General features: G+C 43.6%; 1 protein-coding gene across 2 annotated transcripts in view; it reads left to right on the top strand.

The window, feature by feature from the left end:
* The first annotated feature begins 1,317 nt into the window (after positions 1–1,317).
* Positions 1,318–20,589, top strand: part of RERG (RAS like estrogen regulated growth inhibitor) — a 103,553-nt gene continuing 84,281 nt past the window's right edge. Inside the window, exons 1-2 of one of the 2 annotated variants that reach the window (XM_042890453.1) lie at positions 1,318–1,380; positions 2,601–2,775. In XM_042890453.1, the coding sequence (XP_042746387.1) occupies positions 2,715–2,775 (61 nt within the window). In that variant the 5' untranslated portion in view covers positions 1,318–1,380; positions 2,601–2,714. Of the gene's footprint in view, positions 1,381–1,583; positions 1,690–2,600; positions 2,776–20,589 lie in introns of those variants that run through there. The other variant, XM_042890454.1, reaches the window with a different exon arrangement.

The raw sequence follows: 20,589 nt of genomic DNA, 5'->3' as shown, positions 1-20,589 counted from the left end.
TTTTAGGAAGGGAAAAAAAGCACACCCAAACCCATCAACATTATGTATGAGGCCAGAGGAAGCAAACAGCAATGGACATGGTCCTGGACCAGGCCTGTGGGTCTCTGAAACCTTTGCCTGTGTCCAGGATTGGTGTTTACTGAATTCTTATGCCCTGGCACCAGGAGACTTCATCGCAAGCAGATTGCACAGTGACTGGGATTTTTAATGACCAATAAATTATCTACTCCTTTGTAAAAGCCTGTTATCATATTTAATTTGACAGCCCCATGCAGGGTGAATTCCATAGACACAAAACAAATGTCAGGCCTCCAGACTAGCACACATCTCCCCAGATGCAAAATATACACTCACCAGTTGCTCTCTTAGGAGGATGGAAAAATCTAATCCCTCTAAATTATGTAAACCAAACAAAGAATGAAGGCTTAAAGCTTCAGAATTTATTTTTAACAAATAAAGCACAAACCACACTACTGCTTTCACTTCTGCCTTCTAATTTTTTTGCTTTTGAATGATATGCAGCACAACTGTTTTAGGATCTGCTTCCAAGTGGCACAGCATGTAGGTGCTCAGGTCTCCTCAGGGCTGATGTCTCCTAAATGCTGCCTGTGCTCTTGTGTAGAGATGTGGGGTCATCTTTTCCAAGACAACTTTCATTTAATTTTGCATTGAGAAGGACAGAGGGGGGAGAGCTATTTCTTTTACTCACCTTGTATCTCATTCAGATATGGGCTGGAACAGAAACATGAAAGGAACATCCACTGAACTTTAAGTGCTTTGGAACTCTGGTTCACATCTGTTATTCATGTATCTTTACATTGCAGCATAGTTTAATCAACATGGAAGCAAAAGTTGTCCGTTAAGTTTTGTCCTGTTGCTTCAGAGCTTTATCCCTGCCTCTGACCTCTTGAGTGGACTGATGCAATTACATGCTTCATTTTCTCCATTTGCAAATTGAAATAACAATGTTTCCCTTTGCCATAATGCAGGCTGGGGCGCACAGAGGAAGAACGCCAAATGAAGAGCCGGTGCTGACAGAAGGCCGTTTGGAGAAACGGCCTCACTTTCACTTTGCTGTTTTGTCCTAAGGACCGGGAGAGACTGCCTGACTTTATACCTTTATACGGGGTGCAGGGAGGTACTGGTGAGCGCTAAGAGGGAAGGAAAGGCAGCACTGGAGACGGTCTCGCAGAGGCGCCGTGGGATCGGCAGGGGGCGCTGCAGCGCCGCGGGCTGAGTGCGCCGCGGGAGCCGCCGCCGCCGCCGGGCGGGCGGGGTGTCCGCATTGTGCGGCCGCTGCCTCCGGCGGGAGCGCCCGGGGCCGGGCCCGGCCGCGCCTCCCTCGTTGAGCGCCACGGCGCAGCCCGGCACCGCAAAGAGGTGAGCGCCGAGTGGGCGGCTGCGGCGTGGGGCGCGCGGAGCCGGGGAGCGGCGGGACCGGGCTGGGCGGCACCTGCCAGGACCCCGGCGGGGAGCGGAGCACCCCGGAGTCTCAGGCGGGCGGTGGTGAAGCTGTGCATGATCGTACAGCCGCTACAGCCGCCGGCGGGACGCGGCGAGACGTGCCGCAGCGCAGCCCGGGAGCGGAGGGTCCCGGAGCGGCGAGCGGGAGCGCTCGGGGGAGGGAGAGCCCCGTGTCTCTTTCCCACTGCCCCAGTGGGTGACGGGCTGTGCCTGGCTTCGGAGCAGGTAATAGTAAGCGAGAGTTTGCTTTGTCGCTGTAAGAATTAACGGCTAACCTGGGCATTCTAGCACAGCGACTAACCTTCATAACGGTAAAGTTCTCCGCGGTTGTAAAGGCAGACTGAGCGCTCGAGGTTTTGCTCGGGGCTGAGGGTCACCGATGCCGTGTTTTGCTCGATGTCCGAGAGCGCGTTAGGAGGACAGGCAGCGATAAGTACATTACTGCCCAGCTCTGAGAAATGAAGGTGGCGAGGAAGGAGCAGGTGACTTGCTCAAGGTCATGCAGCAAAGCCATTTATTCCCATGGGGCCTGCTGGAAGCGTGTTGCCAGGTATCTGGCATCCTCTGTCTAACCCCATTGCTTTGCCTAATGTGTGTGTGTGTGTGTGTGTGAGCTGAGGCAGCTCAAAGAAGGAGCACTGGAGAACTCTTGGTCACTGATTTGTTTAGGAGAAGGGGCAAGGTACAAGTGCTCAGAGGTTTTAAACAACTGCTGCTGAGTAATTGAAACCTTTCTGGAATTTGAGGGCTTGAGGACAGATCAACTGTCTGCAGGCGTTGCTGGTGAATGGTTGTAGCTTTTAAACAAAAAACTAAAGCATCAGAGTTAAGGCAGGTACAAACAATTGCAGCCCACAGAGGCAAAAAGAATAAGGAGCCCTACCTGGAGCCCCGAGGCAGATACTTCAGGTTGAATAGGTACCTTTGTCAGCATTACAATGCCAGCAGGAAACAAACAGCAAGAGCTGGAAAGCTTAAGGTAGGTTTTACTTAACGGTGCCAAATGTGTCAGTGGTGTTAGTGCAGTGCTTAAGGCTGGAGTGCAGCACCGTTGGCATGACTTATAAATCACACGGGGGAGTGGTGAGGAAGCGCCTGGCTCCTTGTAGCTCCATGCTCGTGGTGTTCATCCCCAGGCTCTGCACTGACGTCACGATGACACGGTGAAGCCGAAGACAGGATCTGGGGAACGCTGCTTCTGCTTCAGTTTTGATCATCAAGTGAATTTGTTGACACTCTGTTCCTCCAGCATGGCTAAGAGTGCAGAAGTGAAGCTGGCGATCTTTGGTCGAGCTGGCGTGGGCAAATCAGGTATGTCTGCTGTCTGCTTTTCCTTCTGCTTGTCAGCAGGTAACTTTTTGCTCCCTCTGTGCAGCACCGTGCAAACTCTTTGTGCGATAGGACAGCTGTGAACTTAGTCTTGTCAGAGAGGTCAGGATAAGGCCAGGGCTTCCCTCCCTTGCGTTTTACACTATTGTCTCCAGATTGTCCAAAATTAAAGTACGTTCATTGCTTTAAGATAGAAAACAGAAAACTTCACACCCTGACTCCATCCTACTTCTCATTAAGGCAAGATTCCTCTTTTCCACGGGAACTGAGGGAATGAGTATTATTCAAGTTGTCCCTTCAAAACCTGTGCTATATTAAGGTTTTATGTTTCTTATTTACATTATCTATATTGCAATCTGTCCAGGATCAGATTCTCTGTTAAGTGTTGGATGGCTTCTGATAGGTGTTTATTGCTGTAATTTGTGTTTATTTCAGTGGAGCATTTTCAGTTTGACACCTCAAAGGATCTTTGTTTTGAGAGTTCTCTTAGGTTTACATATTTACCAAGAAATCAAGAAATGTGATGTGTTAAGTTTGCTTTGAGAGAGACCATTTGAGAAATAAGCAAAGCCTGGAGAGTTCATATTGTAGAAACACAAGGGGGAGGCATAAATGTGAAAAATCCTTTTCTGTAGACAGCCTTTTCCTCAGTGAGATAAATGAGCGCAATGCTAGGGGTTGCATGCTTCTTCAGGCAGTTTGATGGTGCTGCATTAACTTGGCACCTCAAGGACCACTCTCACGTGTCCTTGCACCACAAAGATGAAAAAACAGGAAGATTCAGGCCACTCATGCTCCTGTGCCAGCTTGGGAATTGTAAGGTGTTGCTTACATGAGAGAAACCTGCACTAGAGAAGCCAGGATTAGGACCTACTTTTAAGAGCATTAGGCTGACTCCCAAGTGCTGACAGCCAGCTCCATTTCCCCAAGGTCACTTTTATGTTGGAAGTGTCGAGGTTGTGTCCCGCAAGCTGCTTATTATGGTTTAGTTAACTTGGGAAGCAGTTTATGAAAGTATGCTTACCCCGAAGGTCTTTTAGCAGAACGCTATCAGTGAAAGAGTTCTGTCAGCCTTCAGGAAAAAAGGCGTATATGAGGCAGAGGTCATTAGAGATTACACCACTTACACAAAGCCAGCACAGATTAAATTCTACCTGTTTGAATAAAATACCTGAGGGAATGCTGTTAATACACTGGGATACGTTTAAACCGTGCCTTCTCTCCTGTTGCTCTCACTTCTGCCACACCTTCTTCCCACATACCTTATGAACTGGAAACACTTTAATAAATCTGCTGCTGTATTTTGCTGCTCCCTCCAAGTTTAGCAAGTAACTTTAGTGGTTCCTTTGGTTCAACTTGTACTTGGTTCATGGTTTCAGTGGTTGTCCAGTCTTTTGGGTGGATTCAAAACAATGCAAGGGGACCTTGAAACATTTTCAGGAAAACTGAAGTACTAAAAATGTCCCTGCATCCTGATCATAGAATCATTAAGGTTGGAAACAACCACTGAGGTCATCTAGTTCGACCGTCTGCCTACTATCAATATTGCGCACTAAACCATGTCCCTTAGTACAACATCTGTGTGTTTCTTGAACACCTCCAGGGATGAGCACTCCACCACCGCCCTGGGCAGCCTGTTCCATTGCAACATCACTCTTTGTGAGAAAAAAATTGTTTCTAATATCCAAACTGGGTATAGGGGTGCCTGGTAATGCTGCAGAGCCTCCCCACCCCCTTAAATTCACCTTTGTTGTGCTGCCCACGTATTTGTGCCTTCATTTCAACACAGCTTTCCCTGGTGCAACTTGAGGCCATTCCCTCTTGTCCAGTTGCTGTTACCTGGGAGAAGAGGCCAACCTCCACTTTGCCACAACCTCCTTCCAGGGAGTTATAGAGAGCAATGAGGTCTCCCCTGAGCCTCCTCTTCTCCAGACTAAATCCCAGTTCTCTCAGCCACTCTTCCTAGACTTGTGCTCTGATAACCCTGGCCATCTGAGAACTTATATTTAAGAATGCAAAGCTGCCAATTAGGTTAAAATGCCTCACCAGCAAAAGATCAACAAAAACCTTTCATTTTTATCTGTTGTATCTTTTTTTTTTTTAAACAGATTTCACTAAACCACAATTTTATGTTAGAAATGTTGTCATGTAGTCCTGAAACTGAGTGGGAGATTGTTTTTAATGCAAATCTATTAAACATCCTAGTTTCAGAGTCCCTTTTCACTTTTTTTTTTTTTTCTCTTTTCCTTTAAGATGCAGAGAGGAGTTACATAAAATATGACTAAGGTCTCCTCTTTTTAACTGTGACCACGCATGTGAAGCTGTGTGGAAATGAAGGCACAAATATGTGGGCAGCACAACAAAGGTGAATTTAAGGGGTTGGGGAAGCTCTGGAGCATTATCAGGCACCCCTACAGAGCAGCAACTGCATCCCAGAATTTCCATCTATGAAAAACTCTCTTGTATGTTCCCATAAAAGGATCCAGTTAAACAACTCAGCCAATTCCAGCGCAGTAAGTGGGGGGCTGGCAGTGGTGGTGTCTGAAAGTACCTATTTGGTTGTAGTCAACAGTAGCAACATGGAAACTGTTAGACCTTTGTTGAAAGCAGAGCTGCACACTAAGTAATCTCCAGATAGCTGGGTTTGGCAGTTAAGTATCCTACTATATTAATGTATTTTTTTAGAGTCTCCATGTAATTTCCTATCAATGACAGGAGTTTGTGATGCATTGTAGAGACAGTGTCCTGTGGCCATAGGTTTCTAGCATTGGCTTGGCCAGACAGCTGAAAGATAAGCCAGACTGTAGAAGCAAGAATGCAAGACGGGACAATGGACCAGACTGGATATGTATGATGAAAAGGAGACACTGGGTGATAAATAAAGTCACTGTAATTGCTGGATAGTCATGCCAAAATATGGTTGCTGGCCTGTTTTCTTGGCTCATCTTTGCTTGCTGAGGAAGAGCCAGGCATTTGGTCCTTAATCTGTAAGTGGCTTCACCACTTCACAGCATCTGTGAAGTTACAAACACGTACTGTAATTCCTTTCCCAGTTCCAGAGTAGGTCTTTGGATCAGTGAATCAAAGCAGTTATGATGAAATAAGTATTGTGCTGGGATGGGACGCATGGAGAATTATAACTGTCCTTCATGCACCACGAAAGTCAGTTTAGTTGTTACCCATACTGAGAGGCAGTGAACATCCTAATCTTGTTATTAATGCTACACATCTGTTTAATAAGGTGCAAGGCTCCTTGTTCTGCAAGTACTCCCTTTCGATTAATCCAACTCTCTCACCCGGGAGGGAGCTGCTAACCCAATGTTCCCAACCAGAATGCTGTTCACAAGTCAGAGGAGTGAGAGCATCCCAAAGAATGAATCCTGAAGTTAAAGCCAAGAAAAATAAACCTTTTCTCTACTTTCTTGTTTCTTATCAAGTTTCCATAGTTCAAAGGTTTTGAAAACAAACCAGGGAACAGCAAGTCCGAGTGTCAGCATTTACTGTTCTCCTCCTTTTCGTTGCCTCCCCGTTGTCAGCAGAAGGCCAGCAGAATTAACTGATCAACTCAGCCATCCTGCGTTTGTATTTAATGTAGACCTAAACATTTCAAATAGAAACAGAGAAATAAACCAACTCAGAAGGGCAACTAAGAGTGCGCTGTTAAGGCAGTTAGATCAGAATTGCACTAAGCTGTAAATCAACTTGAGTTTCTCCTGGTCAAGTTCACCAGGTACAAGCATTCTAGCTCGACCCACTCTTATCCAGGGGACTGGTTGCTTCATTCTCCCAGTTTTGGAGAATAAAAGTTGCTTTAAATGAGCTGAAAAAAGAACAGATGAGGAACTCTGTGCCAAGGAGCTCTTTGCTGCTGCTTCACTCAGGAAGAGGGAGCAGAGTCCCGTGGGTGGAAAGGGGCACTGCTATGCTCTCCTATAGGTAACAGGCTGTCTTCTCCCCATTTGGGCTAGAGTCAAGTGGCACTGAGAAGGAAAGAGCTTTCTAAGAGCTTTCTAAGCTCTTTTCTCTATGTCCAAGAAGAGCTTGGAGGGAGGGGAGAATTAAAACTGATGTGAATTACTTAAGCATTGCTATTTAAATTGTTCTTCTATTGAATCCTGCGGCTTCATTCCTATGGTAACAAAAGCTAGAATTTCCTAAATAGCTCCTTTTAAAAATATAGAAGTAACAATTAATGAAGACTTAAAGGCCTTGTTCTCTCATGTCATCACAAGGTACAGTATGTGCCCAGAAAGCTGCAGAGGAGTGAAAATGTATTAACTAGGAAAGAAAAGAAGGGCATGTACTGGATAGCAGCATGGCTGATGCTTTTCCAACTCATAACTCAGTTGACTGTGAATGCTCAAAATACCTCTGCTTAGAAGCCCTTATATTTTGGCCAAAAAAGAGAGAATGTCCAGCTGTGGCATGTGCTTTCCAACTTGATTTTTTGCTCAGTATGTGCCAGGCTAAACACTTCAAGTTTGTGTGTTTGCATGAATGGTGCAGTGCGCTCAGCCACGGGCAGATGCACTTCTCATCTGTCTGGGCAGTCTGTGCAGCTGCAGCTCTGCTATGTGACATGGAAATACATATGGCTTCTACTGCTGCTTGAACAGGATGGAAAATGCTAAAACCTCCACCAGCTCCCTGGCAAATATGTGCCTGCTTATCTGCAGCTACAGAAACCCTTTTCTTGTTGAATAAGGTGCCTAAAACACAGGGCTGCTGTCATCTTTAGATGCAGTAAAGGCTCAGTTCTTTGCTTTTGTGCAAAGGGATGATTGATAAAGTGGCATCAGCAAATAGCATCTGCAAAGAGACAGTCCCACCACAGAAATGAAGGTTTCACCAGCCTCAGTCTTTCTAGTGTCCGTTGGAAATGTTGTGAACAGATTTCTGTGTTGTCCTATCCTATATTCCTTGTCTAACCCAGGATGGGGAAAATACCTGGAGAAAGATACCTAGATTTAAAAGTTCCTACAGAACAAATGTGAGCAACAGCCAAGTGAGAGACACCTAAAACAAATCTGTATTTTGTTTTCATTATCTGGGAGTGTATTTGAAATTTACCTCTGAGGATCACTTCCAACTGCAGTGCCTGAACTGAATTCCTTTTTTCAAAAAACTGCATGGGTTACTGGGAAAGAAGCCCATTTCAAAGTAATATTCTACTTCACAAATCCCTGCAGCAGTTTTCCCTCACCAGTTTCATTTCAGTGACTTTTGAGGAGGAAACATGAGCTATTAAGGAGCGATTAGTCAGTGAGCTTGCAGCTCTGCTCATAAGGCAAGGAAAACTACCACAAAAGCTTTGAACTTCATGCTATACCAACTCATGTATCCCAGGAGGATTATTGTAATAAAGGTGCATCTGAAATACAGGAAAGTGAGTGGAAAGGGAATTTATGGATTTACTTATTTTTTAATACACTGATAAAGTAGATGAAATGGCTTTTCTTTTTGTGTGTGTGTGTATTCTTAAGACTGGCAGTGGCAACCAGACACGTAAGTGATTGTTCATTGCTCAAGTTTAATGCCCACTGTATTAACTGTCCCCTAGGACTTCTCATTGGTAAAGTACTCGTTAAACAATCCCACTTTTTACTACCTCTGGTTTTACATAGCTTATTCAAAGGTGCGTTTGTTGAAAGTAGTTGTTTGTGTGTACCTAATAGTGGAAACATACCAGTAACTAGCTCACACTGGGTGAGATTTTGGGATGCTTTCTCATCGTCAAGCACACAATCACATGTTTAGAAGCAAGTAATACTGCAAACAACTAGTTGCAGTAACATGACCTATCTACCCTCCTATTCAGTGGATGACACTGATGCCTGTACTGGGGAGTGAGCTCGGGGTTTGTGAATCAAACATATAGGCCACTGTCACCCATGAATGTGTGGTCCTAGCCATGCTGACAAGGACAAGAGCTACTTTTGGAGTAGCCCCAGTACCTCTGGTTTGAGGGCTGGGCAGGAGGTACATTAATGAAGCAGAGGGCACTACTGGGATCAGTGGTACCCACAAGCACCCCTGATATGTTTCTTGGAGAAGTCACACTAGTGATACCACACAGATATGAACATCTGGTCAGCAGTTGTTCGTCAGCCAGTCTGTTATGGACTTTCTCAAAGCTGCAGTTGTTGCTTCTTCTCCATTCTCTTCAGTTCTAACACCAGCAACCTGGGCTAGATACAAACACATTTACTGTAATGGGCAAGATGGTTTGCTTGTACCTGTTGCCTCCTCCCTTTCCTCTGCTTCTCTCTCTGTGCTTCACTGTAGTCTTGCCCTTGATGTAAGAAGCATTCATACTCTGCTTTGCTTGACATTTGATCTCCTTTTTGGCTAACCATGAAATAATAAAACCTAGAAATTCTAACCAAAAGCCAGCGTTGTTCATTCAAGCATATCTGTGTTCCCCGTTCCATCTCATTTAACTACATCTGACATTGGCCCTACCTGCATCCCCTCTGAGCAGCTGGTGGCAGCTGTTCGAGCTAAGCCTACTCCTGCTGTTCTTTGTTTCTGCTTAGGTTGGGCTAAATATAGCCTGCAGTTTGATTGCTGGGGAAGGAATGCCAGGTTTCAGGATTTTTATGTGCTGTACTGCTTTCTCTCTAAGCTGCGCTCAACCACCTCCTGCAGTGCTTGCCTTGGTCAGATAGTCATCTTGCCCACTTCTGTCTCCAGTAGTCACTGGCAAAGGCAACAGAAGACCTTCCTAGTGGAGTCTGAGGCATCCTTTGCCAGATTACTGTGAAGCATGGCAGTGCTTTGATCAGTCTGCAATTCACCACAGAATCACTGAACACACTGACAACTCCCAGACTGCTGAACCTAATTCTTCTTTTCAGAAATTCTAAGTTCACCCTTCCCCAAGTTGATTCCTTACTTCTCAGTGTCTGCATTCCCTGCTTATCTCTTGCTTGGCATATACTTTTTCCTTCACTTCCCCTCAGCCCACACCCTTTCCTCTCATCTTGCCTGTCCTAATACCCGTTCCTTGATTCCTGTGTACAAACTCCTCTGCATTGTACTTTACAGTTGACTTTTTGTGCTTACAGCTGTCTTTTCAACCTTCTCTCATGTACTGCTTCTTCCAATCTCTATTTCTTATCTCCAGCTCCTCCACTACTGTTTACTGACATTGCCAGTAAACAGCAGTGGTTCAGGGCATGAGATCCAGATGAACTGACCTGGCAGCAGTGATGTGGCACAGGACAGCCACTCTGAAGAGGTTCCTGCTGTCTTAGAAACCGTTCTCTAGCCTGATTTTTTTGGGATGCTCCCAGCTTTGACTGCTTCAGAGACTTGTTATACAAAGCCAATTTCATACAGCTTGAGGGAGTAAAGCGTGTGACTTTACATAACTAACCTCAGTCATAGAAGTGGGTACATTCACCTAGCAGAACAACAATAGAAAGAAGTCTGTATTTCCCAAGCAGACTTTTTTTTTTTTCTGCATATATCTTTATGCCTAGAACTGGGAGGACAACAAAGTGCTTTAGGGTTCAGCTGAGCTGTGGTTACAGTGCTGTCACTACCTGCTGTTGCCTGAAGGTTTACATGTTGTTAGCACACCCCTGGCAGGGGCTCCTACACTGTGGTGAACAGGAGTGTGTGGGGAAATAATGCAAGGCTGCTTGGGGCAAGTGAGCTGTGGCTTTGTCTGGAGCCCTGTCAGTTTGAGAAAAGGTCTGTCACTTACTTCTGTGCTCTTTGCAGCCAGCTCTCAGTGGGAGGGTCAGCTTCACATGTGTGACAAAGCTACGGCTGATTCAACCAGCATTTCTGTCCATTTGCTTCAGATTCAGCCAGCTCCCCTGCATTACACTGACTCATACCTCTTCCCAGAGTCAGAAAAATAACTGAGAAAGGACATCTGCTTCTATAGCCTTTTCATAAAATTCTGAATGGGAAAAGTACTTTTTCTGGTTGTTTCTCACCAGGTAGAGCATTCACACTGGTGGAGTCAGGCAGAGGCTGTTAGAGTTTTAATGCATTTGCCATGTAGGTGTTGAGAAGTGCCATATATTACAGTAGTGACTCTGTAGATAACTCATTCTATGCATATAGCATGAAAAGATGAATGGCAAGAGAAGCATGAAGCCCTGGGGAAGGAAGTAGTAGATATATTAAACATATGTGTGGCTTTAAAATGCCATAGAAATTGGCTGGAGTCACAGGCTGCCTTTCCAGAAATGTTAGACAGTAGACTGCATGCAGGAAAATGAGAGAATACGTTGAAAACATCAAGCCTAGCTTTGAAAGCACACGAAGCTCTGGGTATTCACAGGTTGATTTGCTGCTGCCACTCGGGTCAGCAGAAGGGAAGCTGAAGACAAGCAAAAGCAGAAGCCTGAGGTGGTGAGGCATTATCATATGGGAACTGTTTAGATAGACAGCTTGAAAAGTTTTCAGGCTGGGAGGATGCAATCAGGGAGCACACAGGATACTCTTTCCCAGGGAATAAATTTCTTTAGCACTTGAACAGTACTTCAGCTTTCCAGCAGGCTGTGGGAACAAGGGCCAGCACCGTGACCCTTCTGCAAAGCATGCCACTGTGACTATCCTCAAGTGGCCAATATAGAAGCCGAGGTGAAGGAAGAAGGAGCCTGATAGCCTTTAGTCACCAAGGGGATTTTGTCCATGTGCACTGCCAGAGCTTCCTTCTATGGTTCATCTTGTGGCCAGGCCTGCAGACACCCAGCATGTAGCGGCTCCCAGACAGGCAGCCATTCTGCAGGGTGTGAGCCCCACTGCATCTCTGTGCATCTTTGTGGCTCATCATTAATTACAGCATGAAATAAGGCATGGAGAATGTGTATTTTCAAAAGGTGTATTTAAGCAAAATTGGCAATCCTGTTTTTCACTTCTCATCCAGCAAGGCTTACTTTCATTTTGACCTACAGGACCACAAGCATAACAGACCTTCTCTCTACCTTTCACACAGCACATTATTTGCTATCCAGTTCTAAATATACAGCTGGAACATAACCTGTCAATGTTGGAAAACCCTATTCAGGAGACCTTCTCTGCTAGAACAGCAAGGCCCATGGTGTTTTGTCAGTGGCTTATCCCCATGCCTGCCATGGGAAACAAAAATCCCACTCCCCACAACAGCAGATTCCAGTTATAGAGAGCTGTCGACTGTGATCTTTTCCTAACCCACACAGTTATTGACCCATGCCCCTGAGGAGCTTTACAAGTGAGAACTTTTGAATCCTACATTCAGAGCAGAAAAGTGCAAGAAAGAACATAGAAGCCAAAAAATTAGAGCAGACTATTTATTTCTTCACTGAAATAGAGCTGCAGAATAAATAAAAATGTATTGAAGAGTCACCACAGAAGAATGTGGTATTAGACCCATGGGGAGCAGCAGCAGGAAAAAGAAACAACAAAAACCTTCACACTCTGCAAAAAGTGGGGCATGAAGTATCACCTGCCAAAACAAACACTTTGTATTAACCAAACTCAGTGGCAGAATCAGTGACGCCAAGCACTACTGCTTAACCCAACTGGATGCTCGAGGTTACATACACTGCAATTAGTTCTGCTCCAAGCTGAATTCTGACATGAAATAATCTCACAGTGATCCACAGCGTGAGCGTGTTCCACAAGTCTGTATCTCCTAGATCAATTGCCAGGCAAAATTCTAGGAAATTTATCTTCAAATAAGAAAACTTTGCCTTATCTGAAGAGAGCATGTTGGGTCACAAAAGATTATCAAAGAGGAATAGAGAAGAACTTCAGCATCCTTGTTTATATATGTATCTGTTTAGAGAGAGGTCCTTCAAGGCCTCATGGTCTTCCACTTGTTCTGGCAACGGATGCCTGCTTACTGCAGCTGAGGATCCAAACAAGTTTGTTCTCAAAACAGGGAATGTGAAGGGGGCTACCAACTTCTTTGCTTTGCTGTGCCAACACAAGCACTTCTCCCTTTGCCACAACAGTTGCTGGGGAAATTGCCTTGTTTCCTGTTTGTGGTCAACAAATTAACTAAAATGGATCGAAAGCTCTTCCAATTTGTATCTTCGCAAGTATGCCCTGACATCCATTCCTGCTATTCTGTTATTTAGGTTTACCTTGCTGATCAAATGACAAGAACTGGGAAAATGGCAATTTTCCTATGTAGATGCACAATCCTGAGAGCAGGAGACCTGCTTCTGAAAAACTGTAGCCAGAAAGGTTGAGGACAAGAGACAGCTTTATCCAGAGCACAGCTTACTACATTTCAGTTGACAAATATTCATATGTCACAGAATGGCTTGGGTTGGAAAGGACCTCAAAGTCCACCCAGTTCTAATTCCACTGGCATGGGCAGGGCTGCCACCCAGCAGCATAGGCTGCTTAGGGCCCCATCCAACCTGGCTTTGAGTGCCTCCAGGGATGGGGACCTACAGCTTCTCTGGGCAGCCTAGTCATGTCCTGTTGATGACTTTGTGACGAAAGGAAGGGCTGTGAATAATCCAGCCAGAGGCAAGTGAAGGAAAATAACTGAAACTGAACAAAAGGACATCCAGTTCCATGGAAAACATGTAAATCAAAATTTTCCCTATTAAGTGCCAATGGAGGAAAGATTGATTAATGAGCTGTACTGGTAAGACAAAAAGATGCAAAAAGCTATCCAGGCTTAAAAAGAAGGGACTAACCTGACTGAATGGTTTAGATCCACAGTGAGGGATAGACACACCTGTCCTTTTCCTTTTACCAGTGGTGCTGTCTCACTGAAATGAAGCAATAAAATGAACATCTTGCCTGTAATGAATGCTCAGTGTCCCATGGAAATCTCAAATAAGTGCATCTTACACGAGAAACTTCTTTCATTAGTGTTCAGTGTAATTAAATCAGTCTATCTCCCACCACACATTCTTGATAATCACTTTGCTAAGCATGAGAACTAGCTATTTTAAACATAGTTAGTATGACTGTTTTCTTTACAAGCTTTCTTATTTCTCAGACTTATGATCTAGCATGAGACTTCTGAGCTTTGACTCAGCAGCACCATGGTGGAAGGCAGTTCACATAGTGCTCAGTAAATGTGAGGCAAGGGACAGACCATGGAAAATGCAGAATGAACCTACAGGAGTTTCTTAAGTTTCAGCACCTTGCAGATAGGAAGCGTCATAGTTTACCTGCAGGAAATCTCTAGACCCAGCTGAGCAAAGATTCACTATCATAAGGACTATTTTCAGGCACCATGTCTTATATCTCACTTCATATTAGCTCTGTTTCTAAAAGATTTTTAATCACCTGAAATTGTTTTGCCTGTGAAAATTTTAGTATTCTCAAGTTTGAGAATCTTGGCTGCACGTTGTAGTGCTGTAAGTATTGTTTTTTGTGTCAAAATGCTGCAGTATGGATGAGTACGGGCTGCAAAGAGTGATCTTCACATCCAAATCGAAGCAGTACGTTGCCACCTTAGATCTTATTTCCAGGTTCTGTACAGTATGTAACTGACATTCACGTTTTTCAAAAAGGTATGGAGGATAGAATGCCTTAGAGCAGGTGCCAGAACAAGGCTTATGGAAATACATTCACAATTAAAACGTTTGCAAGCTTGATTGTGAATTGTCATTTTCTTTTCATTACCATTAATGCTATCACTCTTGGCAAAGGTTAAAATGCTTTTGTGTTTTATGGATAACAAGACAGCACAGTGAAGACAGTCTTTACAGTTTACAGCATGGGCAGACTGACATAATGGTTTGTTAAAATCAATAAATCATTATGCAATTCCAGGATTGCTCTGTTTGCTTTAATGGTTGACTTTAAGGAGTCAGTGTTACGTGTTTCTGTGACATTCTAAAGATATATTTCATGTGGCACTTCAGAATCCTGCTGATTGCAAAAGTACTTTCAGATCCTAAATTGTTCTGCTCAGAAAAGAGGAGTTTCCAAGGCTGTCATGAGCACAGGAAGCTCAGGGTATCTAACAGTGTGCTAACTCAGCAGGAGTAGTTTAGCACAAGAGCCTCTTCCATAAAAGAGACCTACACAGTTTCTGAGTTGCCTTAGAGATGATCCTGGAGAGGTCTCCCATGCATTTGGGGATCAAAATAACACAGTGGGGTTTGGTAGGTTTTTTTGCTTGCTTGTTGTGGTTTTTATTTATTTATTTATTTTGTTTTGTTTTTGTTTTCTTTGTTTTAAGGTTAATACATAAGTTTTTCTCTGCCTTCAGACAAATTCAAGCCTACTTTCCTACTGGGCTGTGAGCTCTCTGACCAGCAAGGTGGTGCTTGACCCAAGAGACCCAGGTTTAATTCCTAGAATCAGACTGCTTGGACTATTGGCTTTCAGCTTGGTTATTTAAAGTGATGGAAGAAGAGAAGTGCATGGCACTGTTGAATCACTATGCTAGAGAGGACTGCCTCTTGTACAGTAACTATTTTATCTTCAGTTTATCCCTATACCTCTCACATGAAGGATAACCATTACTACTGAGCTTCATCAGTTAGGTTGTCTTTTGGCACAGGATAGGAGATTGTGTTGGAGGCAATGATATTAATTGTCTTCCTATACTCATCACATCACTCAAGGATTTTGATGAAATACTGGGACATGTTCAGATAATCTCATAACCTCAGCACGATGTCCTAACCGCTAATTCTAAAAAAAATAAAAATAAACCCTATCATCCTGAAGATTTCTGGCACACAGAAGTAGTAAAATAACAGTGTTATTTATCCCCCTACTGTAGAAGAACTTAAGCCAGCTGTATTTCCAGAAGCCAAGTCATATCACTCCCTCAGCTTGCACATTTGAAAGAACTCTGTTGCCTAAATATTGTCACACAGGTAGCATGCACTTGCTACAACAGCTCAATATTAAATGACCCAGAGAAACTCTGAATGGCAGAAACATGAGATGCATATATGAAATTTCTCTACTCTTAGAAAGTCATTGCAGTGCTCTCTTGCAGCAGAGCTCATCCAATTTTAGGTAAGTCATGAACCCCTCAGGATTCTGTTCCCCAGTGGCAACCATTTTATGTCCTTCATTACAAGGGTGCAGTAACTCTTCTTAAATTGAAAAATATTATTTTGTTGATCATAACTTTTTTTTTCCTTGTGCTTAATTACATTTTTTTCTCCACTTTTTCCCTTGAGCTAAATCTCACTTCTAAAGATCACACTCCTGTCCTCTGGACCACTATTCTGAACAGAGTTTGCATTCTATTTATCCCATTATTCCTATATGCTAGTTAGACATATGGAGCCTTGTCTTCATTTTGTAAAGCAAATGGTTTTCATAGTACAGTTCTGAAATCTCTTTATGGTATTAAGGAAAAGCAAATTTAAATTACTTATGTTAAATAAAATAAATACGCATAACTTTATGGCACTAAGATGAAAACATTAGCTGAGTCAGTGTTTGAATTTTGCTACCAGGGTGTTGATGAGAACTAGCAAATTTCACGCATTTGGACTCATTAAAATCAATAGCATAATTTGTACAGCAGTGGCTTATTTGCAAATACAGGGATTAACAGGAGTAGGTGGAATAGCAGAATACAGACACAAGCTCTTCTGTAAATTCATATGCAGATTCATGAACGAAGATACAGAGCTTTCTGCTGACTCATGCCAACATGAATATTTTTACCTCTGGGTGGGGTGGAATATTTGAAAGCACAGCGAAGAAGAAACTAAGGGCTGGCACAGAGGAGATCCTGCACACAAGAAGAGGGTGGGAACCTAAATTCAGAAGTTTTAGAAGGAAATTATTGGAAATTAAAGACATAAATTAATTCAAGATGGCACAAAATGTTAGACTAAATCTTGCAGCACCCTGAACAAGTGCTGCGTCCCTCAGACAGGAGGAGGCTGATAAGCAGGTAACACTTGGTTTCAAACAGTCTGAACTGCTGTTTGTTGGTTCTACTTCCCTGCACTGTTTTCTTCTTCATAATCTGTTAGGGATGTCGCTGTTTAGAGGAGGTCCTCCAGAGTCAGAAACAGCTCTGGGAGAACTGAAAAATTGAGGTTTCAAAACATTTACTGAGTGAAGGGTGAGAAAGTAGGCATTTTCTAAATTTTGTTTGCTTATTTTTAATCTCTTAAGATTGTGTTGCCTCAGCTTATAGCCATGGTCTTGAACAAGACTTCTTATCAAGGATAACTTGCAGTGATTTGCAGTGAAATGTTAGTTTTTTCCCCCTCCAGAAAAAAATTTTGGTCTCTTCTGAATTGCCATCTTTACTTGGTTTCCATAGCAGCATTTCCACAATTAAGAAGTACTGACAGACATCTAGGGATCAATCCAAATTCTGTGAAAGTCAATGGAAAAGCACATTTTTATTTCTTTGGAGCAAGTGTTTGGAAAGCTGGGTCAGTTGTTCCACAGACTGCATCCTACTGCCCCACTGTGGCACTTCCCAAGCAGGAAAGCAGGAGCCAGGGGAATCCAGCCAACCAGCACTAGCAAACTTCCTCAGAGAGTTGTGTAACAAATTCAGAGGCAAAGGACCATTGAAAAGCAAGTATTGTAAGGGCAGTGTAAGGGCAGTATAAGGGCAGTAGGCCCCAGAAAAAAAATTGTTATTTCCTTCCCAATCACAGGTGCTGCATTGTTTCCCATTCAGAATTTAGGGCATTTGCTGTAAATGTGATAAAGCTGTAGTTCAGAGCTCTTTTCTACCCCTGCCTCACAAGAGCAAGACACTGCAAATAGCACAGTAGTGACATTCCCTTGCAGTAGTCCTGTTCAGTAGCACGTATTTCGTGTACTGGGAGCGAGCACGCAGAGGTGTGGAGAAACTGATACCAAGCTAATAGCCTGTGTGTGGCTGGAGTTCAACTCGGGCATCTCCAGATCAGTCTACAGCCTGACTCCTCTGACCAAGGACTCTTGCTGCTGTTAATGTGGTTTAAACTATCACTATCAGAATGTTGTAAGATTTTTCTGTTACAGAAATGGAGCCTTACCATAATCTACTGGCCTTCATCTCCTAGATTAATAAGCCTTTAGTAGAGTGCTCTTTATCCTGAGACAGAAAAGAGATGATCAGCAAAAAGTCACTAAGTGTGAGCAACAGCGATATCATACTCCTTGTCTCAAATGGCAGTAGAAGAAGGGGATGGCTCATTGAGAGGTTCCATACTTAGCATAATGACGAGACACCAAAGTTATTAGCACGCAGAACATCAGGGTCACATATTTAGTAAGAATCTAATCAGTACTGCTGCCTCAAAATGCTGAGTTCAGTAAGTGAAAGCAGGGCAGCTGCTGCACTGCTTTCTCTGAAGTGTCGTCTGTCAGGCTGAGCCTCAGGTTTCAGTCTGACAGGTGGAGCTGGAAGCAAGACTGCTTTTGTTGTTTATTTTTTAAATGCTTGCAGAACTAATTCTGCAAGAACAATGTCAGGGAAAAGTGGATTGTGTCTATATGGAAAAATATTCTTGCAGCTGCTTTACATAGGTATTACAGTATCACTACTCCTCCGAGCAGGAACTCAACACACAACAAAGAGGGTTGGCATATCAACAGTGGCAAGCCTGCACTTCTATGCTCTTCTTTTATATCCAGCATAACCAGAATGCTAGAATGTCCTAGCACCATCAGACCCTGTGAAAAGTCAGTCTTCATCCTGTTATGAGGTCCATTTAAACACTGGAAGGCCATGATGAGGTTTCCCCAGAGCCTTCTCCACACTGAAGAAGGCCATCTCCCTCAACGTTTCTTCATAGGAGAGGCACTCCAGGCATCCTCATGGCCCGTGTCTGAACCTGCTCCACTTCTTTCTTGTGCTTGAGGCCCTAGGCCTGGATACTGTACTACAGGTGGGCAAAGTAGAGAAGGATGATTATCTCCTTTGCACTGCTGGTGATCTCTCTTTTGGTGCAGCTCAGATTATAATTGGCCTTCTAGGCTGCAGTCGCACACTGCTGGCTCATGTCCCGCTTTTCATCCACCAGAGCTCCCAAGTCCTCCTCTGCAGGACTGCTCTCAATAGGTTCTTATCACAGTCTGTACACATATCTGAGATAGCCACAACACAAATGCAACACTTTTTACTTGGCCTTGGTGAACCTCATTAAGTTCTTATGGGCTCACTTCTCAAGCTTGATCAGGTCTTTTGGAGGGCATCACCCCCTTCTATTGTTTCAAGTGTACAACTCACCTTGGTGTCATCAGCAAACTTGCTGAGGGTGCACTCAGTCTCACTATCCAGGTCACTGGTAAAGATGCTGAAGAACATTGGTCCCAAGACAGACCCCTGGGAGGCACGACTCATCACCAGCTCCAGCTGGACATAGAGTCATTAACCACAACCCTCTGGCTGTGACCACTCAACCAGTTCCTTTTCAACTGAATAGTCCAACCTTCAAATTCATCTCTCTCCAACTTAGAAATAAGGATGTCACCTAGAACCATGTTTTTCCGCTCATTTCAACTGAGAGATTGGTTTCTCGTGGCCTCAGTGATTTTTTTTTTTTTTTAATTTATCTGAAAGAGGCTTTTTTAGTGCAGGGCTGGAATGCAACATTCAGAAGAGGCCAGCGAGCAGCCTAAAAAGCAGTTGCAAGACCTGAAAGCATGCATGCAGTTGCAAGCCCAGCTGCCATTATATGGGCATTTCATTAATTCTAGGTGTTGACCCAAACTAGGTGCTTGCTTCTTTAAGTGATTTAAGTGGTTTAGTGATTCTTTAAGCTACCAGATAACTCAAGTGTCTCCTACAAGATTTACACTAACAGCAGGAAAGGCACTTCTGTTGAGTTTCAGACTCCAGTTGTGCCATCTCAGTAGATGAGGATAGTGCATTTAGCGCATTGGCAATCACATCAGCTTGGCAGCACACTGTTATTTAGCTTTTGGATGATTTTATAGCCAGCTTCACAGCAGCAAGAGTAGCAATGTAATGAATCTTATACATTAAGCTCATCTGATGGAATTTTAGTGGCTTTGATTGGACTGGGGGTGAAAAGTATCCCACTCCCATAGCTCAACACATTTAGCACTGACAAAGGTGCTGTTTAACACTATTAGCACAGTTTTGTCTAGAAATTTATGTGGAAAACATACTGTGTAGGGACACAACACAGATGGGTGTACAACTCAACACTGAAAAAGGGTTATATTCAGCATTAACTATCTCAAGTCAGAGCCTACAGCATGACAATCTACTCTGTGTGTGTTTTAACCCAAATACAACCAGTGAGTGAAATGAGTGTTCTGCAGTTCATCTGAAAGAAACTGTAGGAAAATCAGTTCATTTCACAGTACCCTCAATGTCATAGTCACTCAGCTAGTTGAGCTCAGTTTCTTTTAAAAGCCATGTTTTCCTCTCCCTCCTCAGTTCCACCACTCTCTAATTTCCACTTCAACATACTTTTTCCACCCTGCTTGAAATTACTAGAAGGAAAATGTGCTGTCCTATTGAGAATAAAGCCAACTTTGCAGGCTCTTGAGAATCAAGTAATTTTTGGAGAAGAACCTCAACTTCTAGGAGTTTATCCAGATCAAGGGTTTTGTTTGTGCAGTACTAAGGCAAAAGTCAGGAAAAAAAAGGCATAGGTTGGTATGTAGTTCTTGATCCCTTGTGCCATGATATCTTAATTAAACTGTACCTTTGTTTACTTAAGCCCTTAAGTATGTGGAACTAAAAACTTAGCTAAGACCTATTTATAGGGCAGCATCAATGGTCTATCCAAGTGTTAAGTTAATCATTCCGACTGTTGCCTAGCATGTCTGGTATGTGAAGCAGAACTTCCCTCCAGCATTTGTCCCCATATGTTTCAGTTTGAGGGTCTGTCTCTTGCTTAGGCCTTCTACAGTTGTTACAAA

The sequence above is a fragment of the Lagopus leucura genome, unplaced genomic scaffold (assembly GCF_019238085.1).
Source record: "Lagopus leucura isolate 7727_CA_CO unplaced genomic scaffold, USGS_WTPT01 Super-Scaffold_100159, whole genome shotgun sequence".
Taxonomy (NCBI): domain Eukaryota; kingdom Metazoa; phylum Chordata; class Aves; order Galliformes; family Phasianidae; genus Lagopus; species Lagopus leucura.
Note: the sequence above shows the minus strand (reverse complement) of the source record. Positions and strands in the feature narration are given on the sequence as shown.